General features: G+C 47.9%; 1 protein-coding gene across 2 annotated transcripts; it reads left to right on the forward strand.

Annotated features, from left to right (window-relative positions):
* Positions 1 to 17900: 17900 nt before the first annotated feature.
* LOC120518066 (urotensin-2 receptor) lies at positions 17901 to 20348 on the forward strand. Of its 2 annotated transcripts, XM_039740653.1 has the most exons (2): positions 17901 to 19010; positions 19104 to 20348. In XM_039740653.1, exons 1-2 carry the CDS (start codon positions 18490 to 18492, stop codon positions 19585 to 19587), a joined length of 1005 nt encoding a protein of 334 aa, XP_039596587.1. In that variant the 5' UTR covers positions 17901 to 18489; the 3' UTR covers positions 19588 to 20348. The 2 variants fall into 2 exon arrangements, with proteins under 2 accessions (XP_039596587.1, XP_039596586.1); XM_039740652.1 differs by having other exon boundaries at positions 17901 to 20348.
* The last annotated feature ends 486 nt before the right edge of the window (positions 20349 to 20834 follow it).

Consider the following 20834-nt stretch of genomic DNA (forward strand, 5'->3'; position numbering starts at 1 on the left):
GCTACGAAGACCTAAGGGGGCTGCGCAGATGACGTTCATTTGGCGTATTTAACGGCCCCTCAGAACACAGGACATCAGGCGGGTGTCCCGTTTGTATTCGGCCGCCGTGACTGTCCACTCTCCTCAAAGCCTCCTTTCCTTCTCGACTGGAGTTGCCATGAAGTCCTCTCTTCGGGATCAACCAGCTGTAGTTTTCTTCCAGCTGGCTGCTTTTTCCAGTGAAGCGGGACTTGCGATTTATTTGGGGCTATGAGGTCTGTGACAGACAGGCGTCCACTCCAGTGCTGGTCCCCCAGTTCCAAATGCTGACCAGGTTGGCTCTGACTTTGTGAATTATGAAGCAGCTGCTCCTCCAGAAGAACGTCTCTCACTTTTGAGACCTCCAGGCGTTTATCTGCTGAGTCCTCTTAATCCAGCCCTGGGTTACAAGAAAGGAGGTTCCTGCTATGCGGTGGGCTGGCACCCTGCCCGGGGTTTGTCTCCTGCCTTGCTCCCTGTGTTGTCTGGGATTGACTCCAGCAGACTCCTGCAACCTTGTAGTTAGGATATAGTGGGTTAGATAAAGGATGGATGGATGGATGGAGGTTACAGCTAACACCGGGCACAAGGCAAGTCCAGCTGTTAGGTTTACGTCCATCACAGGGCACCCTCATGCACACACTCACGCTCTCTCTCTCGGGGTGATACCCACACAGCCGTAGGGAGAACATGCAAACGGCACAGATGGCGATCAGACTGGAATTCAGGCGCAGTGTCATTGAGCTGTGGGCCTGCCACCCGCAGTTCTTGATGTTAGCACGCCATTCATTGGTGGCTCGTAATGAAGGAAATGCTCTAAGAATTCAACGCTGGTCACCTCCGATGTCCTGTGTGTTCCAGAGCTTGTGAGGTACAATTTCCTAATTGTGACAACTAACAAGGCTGATGGAGTGAGGAAGTCACAGGCCATCAAATTATCTGCGCCTTCATCTCGGCCGCTTTCCAAATGTGCGACAGCTCGTTTTGTTTCTTCTCATGAACCAGGATGGTAAAAATAGAATTGATCATCATACACAAAAATTAAAACAAACAAAAAAAAATAAACAAGGAATAAAAGGACTTGCCAGGAGGGCATAGCGGGATGGCACCAAATTATTATACAGCCATGTGATTCTCGGCTTCCGCCGCCCTCGTGTGACTCCTCATTAGTTTCATTCCAGTGCTTTTTTGTTCATAAAAATATGTTAATTAGGCAGCTAATGAATTGACGGAATTTTAATTGCGTGATGGAAATTGTGTTCTAATCTTAACGAGCCCCCTAGCCAAGCTACAGAGGTGTCACGATACACCTGGCATCCAACATGTCCTCCCTTTAACAAAGCGGGTCCAACGTCATGAGGACATTCCAAGACACGGAAACCGGACGTGGACGCCCTTCCATTGGGACAGTGTGATGTCATTGGGAACGTGGAAGGAACAACTGGAGGACGATCCAAACAAGGAGAAGGTGCAGATGCCACACAGATAGTGACCAGGATGGGTATGAACCCAGGAGACGGCATTGGTGAGGCTACACTGGTAACCACTGCACCGCCATATCTACAGCTTGTGCTCGAATACACAAGTGGGGTCCGACCTGATTGACCGTGTGAAGAATACCATATGGAGAAAAAGCCTGCAAAGGGAATTATTGTGGATGGTGGTTTCTGGGGTACAGATGTCCCCTACAGCTCTCACACAATATACACTCATTATACAGAAAGCCATTAGCAGCCATTCCAGCATGTAGTCTTCTTAGGTGTCGCACTCTTGGATTTGACGATTTGCTGCCATTCAAGCTCTGTCAGGTTGGACGGAGACCATCGGTGGATAGCGGCTGTCAGGTCTTTCCAGAGGTGTTTCAATTGGGTTCAAGTCCAGGTTCTGGTTGGGCCACTCAAGGACTTTCCCAGAGTTGTCCCTAAGTCACTCCTATGTTGTTTTTGCTTTGTCCTGCTGGACACCTTCAGCCCAGTGTGAGGTCCAGAGTGCTCTGGGGCAGGTCTTCATTCAGGATCTCTCTCTCTATAGATTTCTCCATTCGACTTTTCCACAACCCCGTCTAGTCGCCCCGTCCCTCATGGTGCCTCCACTATGCCGTACCACTGGAATGGCAGTGCGCAGATGATGAGGGGTGCCTGGTTTCCTTCAGACGTGACACTTAGGACTGAGGCCAAACAGCTCAATCGTGGTGTCTTCAGACCAGAGAATCTCGTTTAACATAATCTGAGAGTCCTTTGGGCGCCTTTTGCAAACTCCAAGTGACCTTTCATGTGTCATCTGGACTTAAAGCTGCAATTGTGAGATGCACCAGGGAGACTTAAGTTATCTTGGATAATCGGGGGTTCTACTGTGTACTGTATGTAACGTCAAATCTGAAAATTTCCCCAGGTGTCCACGTATGCAGGTATAAAGGGGTTTTTCATCACAAGTTCAAAGTAGAGAAAAGGCCGGGTACAAATACAAAATGACAAATATTAAATATCTATATATTGTGACAGATTAGGGTTTTCCTCGCACCCTTGTACCCTCAGACCACACGTCAGACACCAGATAAAAAGTCCAATAATTATTTATTATAATAATAATTGTGCACAAAGCACCACCACTCCACTATTCTTCAATAAACCCATAAATCACAATCCTCCACTCCCAGACGCTTAGCCACCCTGCCTCCCAACTCAGCTCCCCGTCTGGGAGCTCCCACAGTCCTTTATATTCCCGGACCCGGAAGTATTCCCTATCCCCAGTCCATGTGATTCTCAATCACTTCCGGGTCAGGTAAAAGTTCTTTTCTTCAACCCGGAAGTCCGTCGCTCTTCCTATGACGAACCTCCGGGTCACAGGGCACGAAGAAGCCCTCGGTCCTCCCTGCAGCTCCCTCCTGTGGCCCCCATGGCATCCAGCAGGGCTGTGCATAAAAACCACATTGTCCATGATGCCCTGCTGGTCTTCTGGGGACCTCCATGCTGCAAGGAGGGCTCCACCTGGCGGCTTGGGGGTATTGGCTGCGATGAATGGCCGGCCATATCTTACAATATCCATCCATTTTCCAACCTGCTATATTCTAACTACAGGGTCACGGGGGTCTGCTGGATCCAATCCCAGCCAACAAAGGGCGCAAGGCAGGAAACAAACTTCAGGCAGGGCGCCAGCCCACCGCAGGGCACACACACACACACACCAAGCACACACTAAGAACAATTTAGGATCACCAATGCACCTCACCTGCATGTCTTTGGACTGTGGGGGGAAACCCACACAGACACGTGTCTCCTAACTGTGAGACAGCAGCACTACCCGCTGCGCCACTGTGCCACCCCCCTAAATATATATATATATAATGCTAAATATATCTATAAAATATTTAAATATTAATATTAGCTTATTAAAGACTAATAGGCAATGGGATGTAGAAGACAGCCAGAGATTTCTGGGTGTGACCCCTAAAAACGGGCAGCCAAAGTGGGCTCCTGCTGGTGGAGTCTGAGTGTGCAGAGTGCCTGCTCCTTTGCTGTGTGGCAGAATCGCTTGGTTGGCGCCGACCCCACACGGACTGACACCCAAGGCACAGGTGAAAATGAAAATAAATTTGTTATTTTTCTTTGTCTGTGGGCTACGTCTTCCCCGTACCCACAGACACAACACTGTCCCAAAACACACCAAACGAAAACACCAACACACTCTTCTTCTTCTTCTTCTCCTCCCAGGCCCTCTGGCACCCTGAGTAGTGGCCACAGGCTCCCTTTATAGTCAGTCAGTCAGTCATTTTCCAACCCGCTATATCCTAACTACAGGGTCACGGGGGTATGCTGGAGCCAATCCCAGCTAACACAGGGCGCAAGGCAGGTAACAAACACCGGGCAGGGTGCCAGCCTACCGCAGGGCGCACACACACACACACACACACCAAGTACACACTAGGGACAATTTTGAATCGCCAATGCACCTAACCTCCCTTTATAGCCCACCCGGAAGTGCACTTCCAGGTGTGGCTGCATTACCACCCACACGGGCTCAGAAAGCCTTGCAGTTCCCCCTGGCAGAGGCCACGGACCCCAACAGGGATGAGCTCCAGTGTTCCAGCATAGTGGCACTGATGCAACCCAGGGGGGCTGCCACCAAGTGTTCTGGGGGACATAGCGTGGATCCCATGGTGATCCAGTGTCAAAGGGGCGTCCTGGCTGGGCATGGGTCTCGGCCGTCCGCCACAGGTGTCAGGCACATTGGCGCCCCGTTTTGACTCTTGCACCCTGTGACTCTAAACATGTTTACGTGTTTCAGAAAATAGATAGATAGTTGGAAGGATGATAAAACCTGACAGCGGAGCGATGCAGTGAGCTGAGATTTCAATTCTGGAGGCCGACAGACGTTCGCTGACAGGCGGATTATTACAGTAGAGAGTGCAATTACTGTGAATGGTGCTGAAGATGAAAGAACAACTCTTCAGGGTTTTTCATCGCTGCCTGGAGTCAGTAAGTATGGGTGATCGCTTTTGGGTATTTGTGTTAGAGGCGTTATGAAGATGAGCGAGGCAGGAGAGGAACAAAAACACGACCGAACTCCAGTCTCGGCAAGCAGCAGCCAGACCCTCAAGAGCTCTGAATTTTCAAGGTGCGTTAGTATAAAATGTGAAAAGCTCCGACTGTTATGTCTGTCAGGGTGGCGCAGTGGGTAGCGCTGCCGCCTCGCAGTAAGGAGACCTGGGTTCGCTTCCCGGGTCCTTTCTGCGTGGAGTTTGCATGTTCTCCCCGTGTCTGGGTGGGTTTCCTCCCACAGTCCAAAGACATGCAGGTGAGGTGTATTGGCGATCCTAAATTGTCCCTAGCGTGTGTGTGGCTGGGATTGGCTCCAGCAAACCCATGTGACCCTGTAGTTAGGATATAGCGGGTTGGACAATGACTGACATTTAAATTGAGGAAACAGGTTCTCTCCCCTCTTTTACTCATTAATCTATTTACCGTATTTACTCGTGTACCACGCACCCTCGTGTAAGACACCCTAATTTTTACAAAGAAAATCGTGAAAATCGTTTTGCCCCGTGTACAACGTGCGTTGTGATTGTATAGGAAGTGTTTAGAGAGAGAGCGCGAGCGAGCCCAAGCAGAAGAAGTAGACATTACAGAATTACATTTCCTCGTGTATGACGCACACTTGATTTTCTAATGCTAATTTTCGGGAAAAAATGTGCGTGTGGTACACGCGTAAATACGGTACTTATTTTTACTAGCTTAAAGTTTTACTCTGCTGGCCTAGCTCTCTCTCTCGGGGGTGGGGGATGATTTGTTGAGAACCCTTTTTTTTGTTATTTTTTTTTGTGGTTTGTAAAACTTAAGTTATGTGTATGAAATGTTCTTTGATTTTAATAAAATCAATAAAATAAAAAAATGAAATGGGATGTATATCACGGTATTTTTTTGTCCGTATTATTATGGATTTGGTGAGAGGGGACATGCAGGTGATGGGTGTGACAGAGCAAGATGGAGAGCACAGGAAGAGACAGAACAAGATGGTGGCTCTGAGGCTAGGGATCTGTACTGGTAATCAGAAGGTTGTCGGTTCGAATCCCGTAAATGCCAATCGGGACTCTGCTCTGTTGCCCTTAACCTGCAATTGCTGAGCGCTTTGAGTAGTGAGAAAAGCAAAGCATAGTTATGACCTGCTGTGGCGACCTCTAACTGAAGAAGATCCACTGCTGTTCAAGATCTTTACAGACAACAATTTCCTGCCGACTACACTACTATGGAAGAGGCATTGTGGGTATATTCTAATATCACCTACAGTATATGCCACACCATCCACTCCTTGAGCAGTTCTTTTCTTTAAGTAGCATTATAGAAAGTAGAAAGATGAGAAGTGTCCTGCCGACTACGCCATCACCGCACAGCAAGCACTTCCCTTTCACAGTACGCAACATACGTTTTTTTTGTTTTCTGGCTTGCTTGGTGGTTTCCAGGAAAATAAAAAAATCCCACTAGCTGATATCATGGCGCCGAACCCACGATTTACCAGGGAGAATTTGGTGTGTCAATTTCTCAGATCCTAAAGGTAAAATATAACAAAATAGTTCTTCAACAGTTTAAGGATCTGAACGACTTGATCCTCAAGTGAGGGCGAATCAAAGGCAACTAACATTTTTCTCTCTGCAGCCCTGCGGGAGTTCAGGACCCTTCAGGATTAGCGGCGCCCAACCCCTCCTCCCTAAGTCGTGGGTGCAGTGATGCCATACTTATCAGTAAACTGGCTCCTCGGGTGCATTTGCATTCTCAGCGTCAGTTGCTTTGTGCCCACTTTGACCTCCAAGGTCCCAGACCTCACACAAATGTGCCATAGCAGAGATGAATACGCGTGCAGATATGAGGCCGTCATGCAAATAAATGTGAATTGACTGGCACTTGGCTGCCGGCCCTGGGCGTGCTGCTTCCTTCAGTCTCCATGGCAACCGTGTGCCTGTGGGCGGCTGCCTGATTGCGAGCGACGCTCGTGTGGAGATCCTCTTTTAACACTCTCTCTTCCCTCTTGAAGAAGCGACCGGCTGCCATTACGCTGTCCAACAGCTGCCAAGCCCCTAACTGCCCTGTTGGTTGGTTCACCCTTTTCTTTTAGTTTTTCTGTATGTGTTCATCTTCTTCAGTATGTCCTTGGTGGTCTTGCACTCGGAGCACCTTCAGTGAAAGGCTATGTCTGTGTGAAGAAGGTTAAAGACAATGTTTGGGCTGTAATGAGTGGGTCATGTATATAGGAGGGAGCAAAGCCCACCTGCTCAGATGAAAGGTGAAGAGGTGAAAGGAGGAGAGGAAAGGCTGCCATTAGAGAAGATGAAGGGTGAGATTAAAAGGTTAGTCGGTCATTAAGACCTGAAGAGACATGTGATCCCAGAGTGAGAATGAGATGAACGTCTTCTGTTTTCTATGAAAAGTGTCTTTGAGGCCCTGTGAAAGAACACAAGCAGAGAGAGCAGCATGGCTATGATCAACGGCCATGAAGTGATCTATAGTCGGCTTTGTAAGGTGCTCCTCTCAAATGGTCTGTCAGCCATATTTGACCTTTGAAGACGGCTGGACACGTCCTACGAGTAATGCGGAGAAGAACATATTTAGGCCTGAGAGAGGCCCGTTGTTGTTTGATGTCCAATTTACCAGAGGAGCCAGATGCAAAGGTGACATATTTGTATAAGTGACACATGACACAGTGGCTCCTGTGAGCTGCGGATGAGAAGTTTGTGTAGGTTGGGTGGTCGATAAAAGGAGATCAAGGGAGTGTTAGGAAAAGAGGATCAGTCTGCAAAATGATGACCTTCCAGCACGGTGGGCATGATGGAGATGTTCCTGTCCCTGAGAAGTGACAACAGGTAGCCAATGTAAAGTGAAGAAAAGGCAAACAGTTCTTCAGCGTAAATACGCAGCATAGAAGGGAGCTGACACAGAGTCTGTGTGTCCTAGTCATCACTTCTGAGGTGGAATACGTTTGTCACGTCAACGCACGTCATAGTAATGGCTCAGTGATCTGAACTAAAGTGCATGGCTGGTTGGCTGAATTTCCCTAATTGATCAAGGGTGTCGTCATTTCCCAGTGTGAAGGTCAAGGGGGCGCCACAGAGCTCCAAACCCCAAACACAAACACAGTCCCAGGTTCAAATAATGGCTTCATCTTTATTACAAATACCTCATACTGACAGATAAACAAGTGTTGTCTCTTCTTCCCTCCTTCTCTCCCTCTCTCTCTCTCTCCACTGCACTGCTGCTCCTCCAGCCGAGTGTTGCCCGTCTCCGCTCCCAGCTCCGACTCGCCAGGACAAGGCAGTAAGGTCCCTTTTATAGAGGACCTGGGAGTACTTTCGGTGCCAGGCCTTCACCACTACCAAACAGTAGGGAGTGTAACTCCCGGCAGCGCCCACTTGCAACACTCATGGTCCCCAGCAGGACTGTGCTGCTGGACTACAATTCCCACCATTCCTTGCTGGTGTCCAAACAGGCATCGATATCCTGGGCTGATGCCATCTAGTTTCCTGGGGGGAATAAACATCCCATAGCGACAGTCAACAACAACAACAACAACAAAAACATTTATTTATATAGCACATTTTTATACAAAAAATGTAGCTCAAAGTGCTTTACAAAATGAAGAATAGAAAAATAAAAGACACAATAAAAAATAAACATAAGTCAACATTAATTAACATAGAATAAGTAAGGTCAGATGGCCAGGGTGGACAGAAAAAACAAAAAAAAAAAACTCCAGACGGCTGGAGAAAAAAAAATAAAATCTGCAGGGAATCCAGACCAAGAGACCACCCAGTCCCCTCTGGGCAACCCTGTCCTTGCCTTTTATCCTGGCCAGGGTAGGTATTGTAAGTACATCCGGTGGAGATGCCACTCCATCTGCCAGGGGCTTCCCTTGCAGGCCAGGAACCCTTTTCTCTCTTAGCTGGGATGTTCATCCTACACCTGGGGCCTCCCGTGCAGACAAGGAATCTTCCCCTCTCCTGGTTGGGATGCCCATCCATCCCATATGGCCCTTGCACCATTTTTTTTCTGCAGTATTGTGTACGCACGGGTCAGAGCTGCCAAAAATCTACACACATACCCCCATCAGATTTTCTTTTATAAATCCCAATGATTGTGTGGGGTGTTGCATACATGCAGACTGAGCTTCTTTTTGTGCATATGCAAGTTTTTAAAATCAGGTCCCCTGAATTAAAGACTAACAGACAAAGGTGAAATATTCAGCTCAAAGCCGCACAGTATTGCCAAAACCAAAAACGAGAAACTAAATCGAGGTCAAAAATTTCGAGCAAAACTAAAAAGGACCAAATGTGGGGTTTTAAAGCCGCAAACTCAGACAGGGACGTGACCCCAAGGATGACCTTTTAAACCTGTCACGTTATTAACCAAAGACCGCGACCTCTGAGGACACGCCCCTGACTACGCGGCAGCTGACCTAACAACGGGTAAACAAAATAGCGGCACAGATATCTACACAAACGTGAGCACTAAAATTACAAAACAAATTGAATTCTAGAACTACAGAAAGACAATAAAGCCTAGGGTGTGCTATATAAAGTTTAGGGTGGTCCGGATCTAATTATGCAATTTTCATTACGCTATAACTTATTAAGTTTATTACATAGAAAATCACCCGAAAAATCCCAGACCATCGAGAAGTGTGCGAACTGACGACATGAAGAATCGTCTTCACTCCGAACTGGAATCGTCCCCGCATAAATCAAAGTCATCCAGACGATCTGGATCTGCATAATTAGATCTGGACCACCCTGTATATATATTATATACTAGCAAAATACCCGCGCTTCGCAGCGGAGAAGTAGTGTGTTAAAGAAGTAATGAAAAAGAAAAGGAAACATTTTAAAAATAACGTAACATGATTGACAATGTAATTGTTTTGTCACTGTTATGAGTGTTGTTGTCATATATTATACACACACACATATAAACATATATATACATATACATACATATCTACATATATACATATACATATATATACACATACAGTACATACACACACATATATATACAGACATACATACATATATATATACTTTGTATATACATTGTGGACGCGGCCCGGGCACAGACAGGCAGACATGTTGTTTTTCCACCACCACACGTTTATTTACAATATTTACACAGTTTTTCAGTGTCACACAAACCCCACACAGTCCTGGCCACACAATGCCTTCTTCTTTGGGCCGCCTCCACTCTCTCTTCTTCTGCCTTGTCCTGCCTCCACCCAACTCCAGCCTCGAATGAAGGGAGGCGGCCCCTTTTATTCCACCCCGGATGGGCTCCAGGTGTGTCCCGGCACTCCTCCTCGGACACGCCCCTGTGTGGCGGAAGTGCCAGCTGCGCACCCGGAAGCCCTCCGGGTGTCTCCTGTCTTCTTCCCCCCAGCACTTCCTGGTGTGGCGGAAGTGCTGAGGTCCAGGGTTCCCAAGGCATTGGGGTGCCCCCTGGCGGCCCCCAAAGCAACCAGGGTGGCGGCCCCCACGTGATCCAGGGCAGGCGTAGACCCCCTTCTAGTCCTTCAGGGCGTCCCGGCCGGGTCGTTGCCCCTGGCATCCCTGACAACAAATACACACACACATATATACATATATATATACATATACATATCTACATATATATATATATATATATATACCAGTGTAATAGTTTTGTGACCGTTATGAGTGTTGCTGTCATCAAGGATTTGATTCTCATTATTTCATTCAATCAGGTTCTGTTTGTCAACCGTTGTAAAGATAACAGGTTTCATTCATCGAAGTGTTCACTACCCAAATCGGTACTCGTGAATCTAAGATGTTTAACAGGCATTCCCGGTATTAAGTTGTGGATTTGCCTGCGAATATTTAGCGGTAGTGTGTCTTGAGCTTAATTTAACCTTTCCCAGTCCTGCAAAGTCAGTTCACGTGAGCCGCTCGGAGTACATGCATCGGAGCTTGTCCACGGCTTTATTTAATGTTAGCTCAGACCTGGCATACCAGCAATTTAAACTCTGTTACAAAGTGATCAAAAGTCTCGTTTAAACCCTGCGTCTTCTCATTAAACTTGTATCTCGTGAATATCGTATTAGTTGTGGGCATGACAAACGCCAGCGGCAGCCTGTCTATGAACTTAATTTAAACTTAAAGTTTCCACCGTGTGCTTTGTTTCCGCAGTAGCTGCACTTATGAATATGCTTGTATGCGTCACTCGCTTCATATTCTTTTGCTGCCTTCTCAACTGTGTAATGCGTTTTTTGAACAGGTTTCATTCATCAAAGTGATCACTCGTACTGCGTTCACAGTCAGTTCACGTGAGCCGCTCTCTTGTTTGATGTTGCGATGTCCACAGCTTTATTTAATGTTAGCTAAGACCCGGCACTTAAAAGTTTCTCGCTACAGCATTTTTAACTCCGTTACAAAGTGATCCAAAATCTCGTTTATACCCTGTGTCTTCTCATTAAACTTGTATCTCGTGAATATCGTATTAGTTGTGGGCATGACAAACAGCGCGGGAGCCTGTCTATAAACTTAATTTAAACTTAAGGTTTACACCGTGCTTTGTTTCCGCAGTAGCTGCACTTATGAATATGCTTGTATGCGTCACTCGCTTCATATTCTTTTGCTGCCTTCTCAACTGTGTAATGCGTTTTTTGTTTGTAGCTCTTCCTTGTTTTCTGCGTACTGCGTTCACAGTCAGTTCACATGAGCCGCTAGTCCTTCACAAACGAATATTTACCTTATATGGGCAGGCACTCAATTACGTGGGAGGCGTGATGATGCGGGACGCAACTCCGCCTCATACGGCGACTGACCTGCAGGCTATGGCCGTATATATGGATGAAAGTAGGTTCCAGTTATGACCGTTATGTGTAGAATGAAATGAAACCTGTTTAACTGTTGTAAGTAAGCTGTAAGGAATGAGCCTGCCAAATTTCAGCCTTCTACCTACACGGGAAGTTGGAGAATTAGTGATGAGTCAGTCAGTCAGTGAGTGAGTGAGTCAGTGAGGGCTTTGCCTTTATTAGTATAGATATATATATATATATATATAAACTACATAGTATTGTAATAGAATGAGAGGATAACAATAAAGACTTGGGATCCCAAGGCAGCCACACTGTATGTCTGGAAGCAGCGAGATTGAAAGAAACAGATTCCAAGATGGCAGAGCTTCCGTTTTTGGGCCCCACTGAGAGGAAAAGGCGGGTCCAGTATGGGCGGACACCACAAGTGACATCAGAGGCCGTCAATCTGAGGGAGAAAGAAAGAGAGACAGAGAGAGAGAGAGAGGGGGGCACTGGGACACAGCGCCCACCCCTGGAGCAGCGGTGGAATTGCAGTCACTAGTGTACTCTATGTGTATGCGGGTAACAGGATAAAAAGTGTCATTTTGTGACATTTTCATTAGTTTGGCTTGGAGAAGCTTGATTTGAGCACATGGAGCCCACTTAGAAGTGGGAATAGATGAAGAAGAAGAAATTTTTGGCTTCTGGTGTGACGATGTGGGTTCTGGCTCCACACTCCCTTTGATGTTTGGGAACCCTTGAACCCAACACCGTCGATAATGAAACCGAGAGAGCTAGTCAGTGGAGGCAAATAATTCCAGCAAGGGGAAGGTAAAAAGTGCAACAGTGCTTTTATTAAAAACAGTCAAAAACAGTGTTCCATAAATAGTGTAGATCTTCAAAATTCATTAAATAAACAATCCATAAAAAGAACACGTGGAGGTTAAAAATCAACAAATAGAAAAAAAAAACACATCCTTAAAACCAGAGGTTAAAATCTTCTTGTGGAAGCAGTCTTTAAAACAACAACAAACAAATCCGGTGCATCATTTGTTAGCGTCTCACCTGCTAATCCCGTTTGGGCCAAGCAGCAGGCAAGACGCTCTCTGCAGCTGCCCTCCTGAAACACACGCATGAGACTGGAGACCTCCCGATCCCTGGCTCCGGTATGGCACTCATCCCAGTCCCGGAGAACTTGGTTTCCCACAACGGCCAGGTCGCTCACGTTGGGGATTCCCACCACCAAGTCTCCCGACTTCCGCTGCCTTTCCATGGCCTCTCTGCGGCCAGTCGCCTTCCCTGGTCACTCCCGCTACCTGATCGCTCAGCGGGAGCGACATCAACACAAACACGGGTGTCGGCCTAACACCCAGCTTCTACGCAGCTGCCCACGAGCGCTCGATCGCGCGCTCACCACATGCACGCACCGCGTGTCTGTCTCTCTCCGGCACCGCCTGCTTCCACACTCCCTGTAACCTCCGTCCTCTCTTTCCTTTCCTTTTTCTCTCCGATCGTTTTTACACCTTTTAAAACCGACTCGCTTTTTTAAAATGACGAGGGCCACAGCAGCTGCAGCATTAGCCGCGGGACAATCATGAATGTGGGCAGTTCCTCACCTGTGCACTAGGTGAGAAACGCCCACACCCTACGGATCGTCCCGCGGCCCACTATGGCCCAACGTCCCCTCGCTAAGCCGCGAGCACATTGATTATTTATTTAAAAATGGCCTTTACTCAACGAGCTGTGGACCCATAACACCACATCTGGTCCTCCCCGTTTCTTTGAATTTGATTATTGAGGTTGCCCGTCGAGTTTGGAGGATCTGTTTTGCATTGTGGTTTTTGTCCTTCGCTTGGTTTCCATTCTTTCTCCATATTTGTTTTATTTTGCGGACTCCCTCGGCGGGCTGTACAGATATGACAGTTGTGATCCTGACCTCCAGGTTTGGATTTTCGCTTTGTTTCCTCGGTCAATGCTCTTTTGGAAGTGCAGGTGCAGCAAGCCCTTGCAGGCTCGTCCATGAAGTCTTCCATGCTGTATGCCACATTCATTTTCCTTGTCCTTTACTTCTCGCCCCGCTGCTGTTAATTCTTGGCGAGTCAGTGGAATGTGTCAAATTTTGTCTTTTTTTTTTTTTTTTTTACGTGTCCATTGGTGGTGATAATGTTAATTTGCATGGCAGGTCTCGCAGCTTCCTCTCGGTTTAGATGTTTGCATTCACTTAAACGGATTATCATTTTTGTGTCCAGAAACGGGAGCCTGAAGGATGTTTTTGAGGAGAGCTCCTTTCACTGCGATGCGTTCGGAATCTAATAGCGGGGCTGAACCGATGCACCCGGGGTATTTTACCTTTTTGAACCGAAAAACCTTTGCGATTGTTGAAGAGAATTCTCCGAGGTAATCAAGCTTCCGTCTCCAGCCAAGGAGTCATGCCAAACTTCAGTTCACTAATGTGAGAACACGGACACCTCACCTTCAACATAATGGCCATCCTGCCGGTCAGACTTCATGCCATCTGTTCCTGGCAGCTGCCACCACTGCAGAGGAACCAAGGTACCACCTGCTACACACTGCGTTAGCGGTCCCCCCCAACACTGGCCGATGATGAAAGTGCTAAGCTCTATGGGTGACCCCCGACTGGCATAAGCAGGGCAGAATGGATACCAAAGAAATGGTTCAGTAGATGAAAGACGACTTAGGGGGTCTCCTGCTAAGATCAGAAGGATTTCCTTGGTGCTGGCATTGAGCTGCATACCAGAATACGGCCATCTGGACACTTCTGAAGCTGTCGCTGTGTGATGTCCCACATATGCGTGTGTGTGTGTGTGCGCAGTACGAGACGGCTACTTGCATGTCCCCCACAGACACTGCGAACAACAGACAACAACTAAAACACCAGATGGTCTGCAGAAGAACTGGTCCTACAGAGCCAAACGTACAACACATGTGTCTCGAGATTTGCTCGACCTCCTTAGCGTTATGTTTAGCCCTGGAAGAACAAGTCAAAAACGTTTAATTTTTTTGAACAAGAAAAAATGTTATCACGTATCATGGAACTACGTGAATAACCGAAACATCAACGTTAACACAATAGGAAAGGTCAACAACGTGCAGCCCGATGTGGCGACCGGGACAGCAGCAGCAAGTCTCTTGACGCACTTTTCTCAGATTGTCTCTCTTGTGAGCGGGTAGAATGTCGGTGCCCGACCTGCACGATGGAAGCTACCCGGTGTGTCATTCTCGACTACCACAGCACAAGGCTTAGTGTCGTCCACATCTCCCCTGACGTGAGCATTGCCAGCTGCCGCATTGTGAACAGCGCTTGGGGGGGGCTAACGTCTCTCTTGTCCTGCTTTTTTACTTCAATCATTTTGCCTTTGTTTTGCCATATGCCTTCACACAACCGAAGTCACCAGACATGACGCGGCAGTTCGGTGACACAGTGCCATGTCTACTGATTTCACTGCCCGTGTCGCCATCCGATGACCAATTCACAGTGTCGTCACTAATGCTTCACTCAACTAATGGTTCAGCTTCAGTTTGTTCTAAAACTGGTTTTACAGCTGCTGGAAAGCTCCACCCCACTCATGAATATTGATGAGTTACCTTACAGTGGCAATGATTTGCCATGTGGCGAACGGCCGGTGATCTGTCACAGACCTGCGACTTCTGAATCAGAAGGGGTCTCCTCGCTGCCTGAGCTAATAGGAGAACTCCTTTAGTCCGTCTGAACAACGCGAGTTGGTGAGTCAGAAGCCTGACAAAGTAGAGTGCCACAATCCCTGCAGCACCCCCTGGTGGCACCCATGGTACTCATCAGGCCTGTACCGAACTCCAACTCCCATGAAAACCCTATGGGAATCCGAGGAGCTGCCATCTTGTGTTTTGGGGGAGGCAGTGTCCTGAAAAACCTGCCTTCCCACATCCTTCCACTTCAGGGGCATCCTGGCCGGGATATGCTGCTGGCCGACTATACTAACATCTATCTATCTATCTATCTATCTATCTAATCCTGCATATTATGTTAACATCTATCTATCTCTCTTATCCTGCCACACTATACTAACATCTATCTATCTATCTATCTATCTATCTATCTCTCTTATCCTGCCTACTATACCAAAATTAAAATCTATCTATTTATCTATTATATAGTGCCCTTCATACTGTATAGATCTATCTTTCTGAAATGTATGCCAAGTTTACAAGGTAAGGCAATCGTTACACAAAGCAGGTCACATATCTGATGTCATTGGAAGACACCTCAGGTCAATTTTTATTTCTTCCAGGTCTTCTAGGTGATTCCCAGGGTCTCAAGAACCTCAGCTTCCTCCCCATTCTCCATTTTCCCAAAATTCTTCAGTATTTCATGTAAATCTGTTCCAAAAGACTTGCTGGCATTGGGAACAGATGGAAAAAGATTACTTGATACCTTTCAGTGAGAAGCTGAAGTTGTCAGTGATTTGCTGCTTGCGCTTGTAATTTGGAAGGACGCCATGGCTGAATGCGCACTGAGCACAGAGAGGCTGCTGATTAACTCAATTAGCGGGTTACTCTGAATGGGATGCCGAGGAGAGTCTGCATTCACAAACTCACAAGAACCAGCATTGTGACGTGAATAATTAATTGGTACGTGTCTGGGACTGCGGCAGGTGATGATAGCGCAAGCATTAATCAATCATTCACTTAATGTGAAATGCAAAGACTCTGTGTGACAGGCAGAACAGTGAATCAGAGCATCGACACGTGAGATCGAAGAAGTGGCAGCTCTTCCATGTCAAGGTGTAGTCTCACTTTGAAACATTCTGCGACCTAAAGCACAAGGCTTCAGGCTCAGACCCCCATTGATGTCTCGCTGTGTGGACCTCAGCTGCCCACTTTACCTGCGACCCTCATCTTGTTTGAATTTCAACGTTTCTGGTTTAGTCTCCATTAGTGACTCGCTGCATGGCTTTAAAAGGAACACCACAAATGCCAATCTATCTATTTATTACAAGAGAATGACAAGACAAAGATAAAGAGTTGGGGTACCAGCCTGGTCACCCCATATAAATGGATTTGACAAAAACCCTCAATTATTGTGGAGATGTCATTAAAGACATGAGTTCACAACAGAACTGACAAAGATGGCGGAGCGTCTGGCTTTGAGTCCTTCTGGCAGGAAGAGGCGGGTCCAGGTGGACGGACACCAGAAGTGACGTCAGTGATGTTATAGCCATCAATCATCTGGTCTGCAGAGGAAGGAAGAAAGCAAAAGGCATTAGGACAGAGCGCCAACCCCTGGAGTGGCAGTGGAATTACAGTCAGTACAGCCCTCCAGCTGTCCCCAATGCACACGTGCGTGACAGTATCTATCTGTCCATCTATCTGTCTGTATAGTGCCTTTCATCCATCTATCTATCTATCTTATGGTGCTTTCGCAACTCACTCCCCACAACACAGCACAGTACAAGTACACCTATCACAATGCAAGAGAGTCCTGCTTCCTTTCTTCTCTATTTGTTGTTCCACCTCCACTCCTCCAATCCTCCACTGGCAAGATTTGTCCTCTTCCACCCAACTTTGGTTCTCCAAGTGAAGTGAGGCAGCTCCTTTTAAGCTGGTCCTGGGAGTGTCCCAGGTGGCTCGTTAATCAGACATGGAATCACTCTCAGGTGTGGTGAAAGGCCAATGCAGGGCTCTGCAGCTCCCCCTGGAGACCCCCACGGAACCCAGCAGAGCTGTCCTGAACTCCAACTCCCAGGAAGCCCTGCGGGAATCCATGAAGCCACAGCTACCCAGGAGGGCTGGCCTCTGTCTATCTATCTATCTATCTATTTATCCATCTATCTATCTATCTATCTATCTATCTATCTATCTATCTATCTATCTATCTATCTATCTATCTATCTATCTATCTATCTGTCTGTTATATAGTGCCTTTTAGTTCTATCTATCTATCTATCTATCTATCTATCTATCTATCTATCTATCTATCTATCTATCTATCTATCTATCTATCTATCTGTGTAATCTTTGGCCCCCTCAGCCCTCAAACAGACCAAGAAGGTTCTAGAACGCACCCACTGAACTCTGTCCATTGATGTCTGCAGTCCCTGCACAGCCCTCGAATGGCACCTCAATGTGACCCCACGTCTACATTTCCTAACTCGCCGGATATTCTTACAGTCTCACAGCCGGGGTCTCTTCGGCATGTTTCCCCCATGGCCGAGTGGGCTGTCCTACTGGTCCTTCGATTTTCCTCCCTCGTCGTCTAAGACGTGAGTCTCCTGTTCCAAACTGGGCCTGTAGGTGTGTTTGTGAGTGGTGCCCCATCCAGGACTGTTTTTTTCCTTGTGCCCACTGCTGCCCACTGCGGTCTGAACTTGACTAAGCTGGTTTGGGAACGTCATGCCCGTTCTTTGACTTGGTACTAATTGAGATATAACAGAGAATGAAGCACAGCATCATCTGTTAGATGAAGCCCAGGAGGTGCAGCGGCCCACCGTCTCCCTCTGCTCCTCCCCCTGCTCCTCCCCCACTCACCCCCCCACCCCACCTTGTGCCTCATTCACAGAGGCTCCACGCCAGCACTCATTCACTCGCTCGCTCGCTCGCTGGCAGCACAGGACTCTCCTCTCCTCTCTGGCTTTCTCTCACCCTGGTGACAAGTTGCTCTTCCTGCCACAGCCGGGGGGCTCAGCAGAGGAGAATAGGAGGGCACTGAGCCGAGACGCCCCTCCAGCCTGACGTGATTTCAGAAGGGTTAAATGCCCAAATTGCGATAGATTCTCAAGGCTCACATGGCAAGCAAGAAGGAAAAAACCTAAAGTGCTAAAGAGGGACGCGCCAGAGGATGGACCCCCGCAGCCTGGGCTTTCATTGTTCAGGTAAGCTGGCTGGGGCTTGGAGAGGAATTGAAAGGAAAGGAGCAGGGATGACGGGGCAGCTGCTCTTTAAAATGTGAAAGTTCTGTGGACGAGTTGATGGCAGGAGCAGTCCGGTGTGCACTCGTCTGAAGATGCACCTCTAGTGTCCCACCGCAGGACCTTACAGCTGCTCTTCATTTTTTGGTTGTTTTGTTTTTTTCTTCATTTCCTCCTGAAGTATCGGACTGAGGAGTCCTGCGCTCCACCAACATGTGAGCCTGAGCTGAACATTCATTCAGAGGAGCGCACGACCGAGAGTGGGCCGCCCGCCATGGTCACCGAAGCGAGTGAAGGGATATCACTGGAGAAGATCTTCAACGGCTCTGCCAACGACTCGGCCCCTCCGCCCCGGGAGTCCAGTTCCATGGAGGACCTCGTGGCCACCTTCTCCATTGGGATTATCCTGTGCTTTATGTGTGTGATAGGAGTGACCGGCAACGTGTACACGTTAGTGGTGATGTGCCACTCCATGAGGTCGGCAGCCTCCATGTACATCTACATCATCAGCCTGGCCCTGGCGGACCTGTTGTACCTCCTCACCATCCCCTTCATCGTGTGCACCTACTTTGTGAAGGGCTGGTACTTTGGAGACATCGGATGCCGGATCCTCTTCAGCTTGGACTTCCTCACTATGCACGCCAGCATCTTCACGCTGACCATTATGAGCACCGAGCGCTACTTTGCGGTCCTCAAGCCACTGGACACGGTGAAGAGGTCCAAAAGCTACCGGAAGGCCATTGCCTTGCTGGCGTGGTTGGCCTCTTTCCTGCTCACCCTACCCATGATCATCACCATCCAGCTGGTGCAGAAGGGCAACACCAGCCTGTGCCACCCGACTTGGAGCAGCCTGTCCTACAAGATCTACATCACCGTGCTCTTCTGCACCAGCATCGTCGCCCCCGGGGTCATCATCGGCTATCTGTACATTCGCTTGGCTCGCACCTACTGGATCTCCCAGACTGCCACCTTCAAGCAGACCAAGAGGCTGCCCAACCAGAAGGTGCTCTACCTCATCTTCACCATCGTCTTAGTCTTCTGGGCTTGCTTTTTACCTTTTTGGATCTGGCAGCTGATCGACCAGTTCCATGCAACCTTCCTGGTGTCCTCCAAAGTGAAGAGGAACATCAACTATCTGACGACCTGCCTGACCTACAGCAACAGCTGTATCAATCCTTTCCTCTACACACTGCTGACCAAAAACTACAAGGAGTACCTGAGGAACAGGCAGAGGGCCTGGTCGAGCAGCAGCTACTTCAACCGGCGAAATCGTTTCCAGAGGTCCCAGCAGCGGTCCCTGTCCACCAGCAGCCAGCACTGCACTGAGTCCTTTGTGCTCACTCAGGTCTCAGGTGCCAACAGCAGCTTGTGACCACTGAGGACCAGCAGAGACCCCTCTTAGTTCTGGGACCCTCTCACTTCCTGAAAATCCCATCTCCTCCAGCATGATCTTTGGAGACAAGATGATCATTCCTGTGATTTGTGCTCTGACAATCAACCCACCTGAACGGAACTGGCTGCTTTCTTGTAGAACTGGGGGATACGGAGCTCCAAGGTGGGTCGGGTTGGGGGGCTTCCGCGTTTTAACAGTCCCGCTCATTATCTGAGGTAACACGTTTGGAAAATTCCCAAGGCCGTAATAAGAAAGCTATCGGAGCCACAGAAACTTCGGAGTGAAGGAGCGTAGGAGCCATGACGGTCTGTAGCAAACTTACGGACCTCTTAAAAGAGAAGTGCCGGCGAGATAAATGCGAAATAAGTAAATCGGTGCATTAATAAAGATAGCATTTAAAGGAAAAATGAGAGGGCTGGTGTCTTGATTGATCAGTCGGTGCATTTGGTTTATTTTGGTAATTGAATTAACGTGAGGAGGAGGAAAGATCGGAGTTCAGGAACAAGGCACGTAAAAGCAAAGGTGCATGGATGGAGATGGGCGGCTTGTTCCGAAAGAGCCTGCGAGGGACCCGAGTACTTTAACGCACAATCAAATTTTATTAAGGAATAATCAGATTTTATTAACGAATCCGCGACCACCCACCCCAGACAATCACCCCCAACTTAATCTTCTTGTCTCTCCCCCGCGCGCGCATGTAATTTACTGTCTAATAAAGTCTTGCTGGCTTGTTGCATGGATGATAAGGCTGGGACGCAAGTTTCTTCTGGTCGCCTATTTATTTATTTAATGCAGACAAATAGGAAGGGTGGTCTCATAATAAAAGGCATTAAGCGACCCTCGGTGTTATTTTCATGTAGAAAGACAAACCCGGAGCTCTGATAAGTGCAGACGAGGTGGCCGTGTGCCATCACTCGTCTTCGCGATGGACGTAACACTTGATGACAGGAAGGTACGAAGACGCGAAAAGATATTTTACGACCCCCACAACCCCAAACACACAGTCCTGAGAGGAATGGACTGTTAATGATGCCCAAAGCCTGATCTAGGATTGTTACTGCCCTTTACGTGGAGAGGAATCCTCAGTTGCCAGACCTGAACATTGAGACCCGGAGATGCAGGACTGGGGGACAGCGAGGTATTTAGGGCCCCGAATTGACAATTTGAGAATGTCGAGTTATAGCAGAGTCTGTTTACAGGACCGTCTTAGAAAAATACACCCTTGA

The sequence above is a fragment of the Polypterus senegalus genome, chromosome 17 (genome assembly GCF_016835505.1).
Source record: "Polypterus senegalus isolate Bchr_013 chromosome 17, ASM1683550v1, whole genome shotgun sequence".
Lineage (NCBI taxonomy): Eukaryota > Metazoa > Chordata > Cladistia > Polypteriformes > Polypteridae > Polypterus > Polypterus senegalus.

Excerpts from the sequence above, each read along its gene's own strand:
- LOC120518066 (XM_039740652.1), top strand. The coding sequence starts at position 18,490 with ATGGTCACCGAAGCGAGTGAAGGGATATCACTGGAGAAGATCTTCAAC.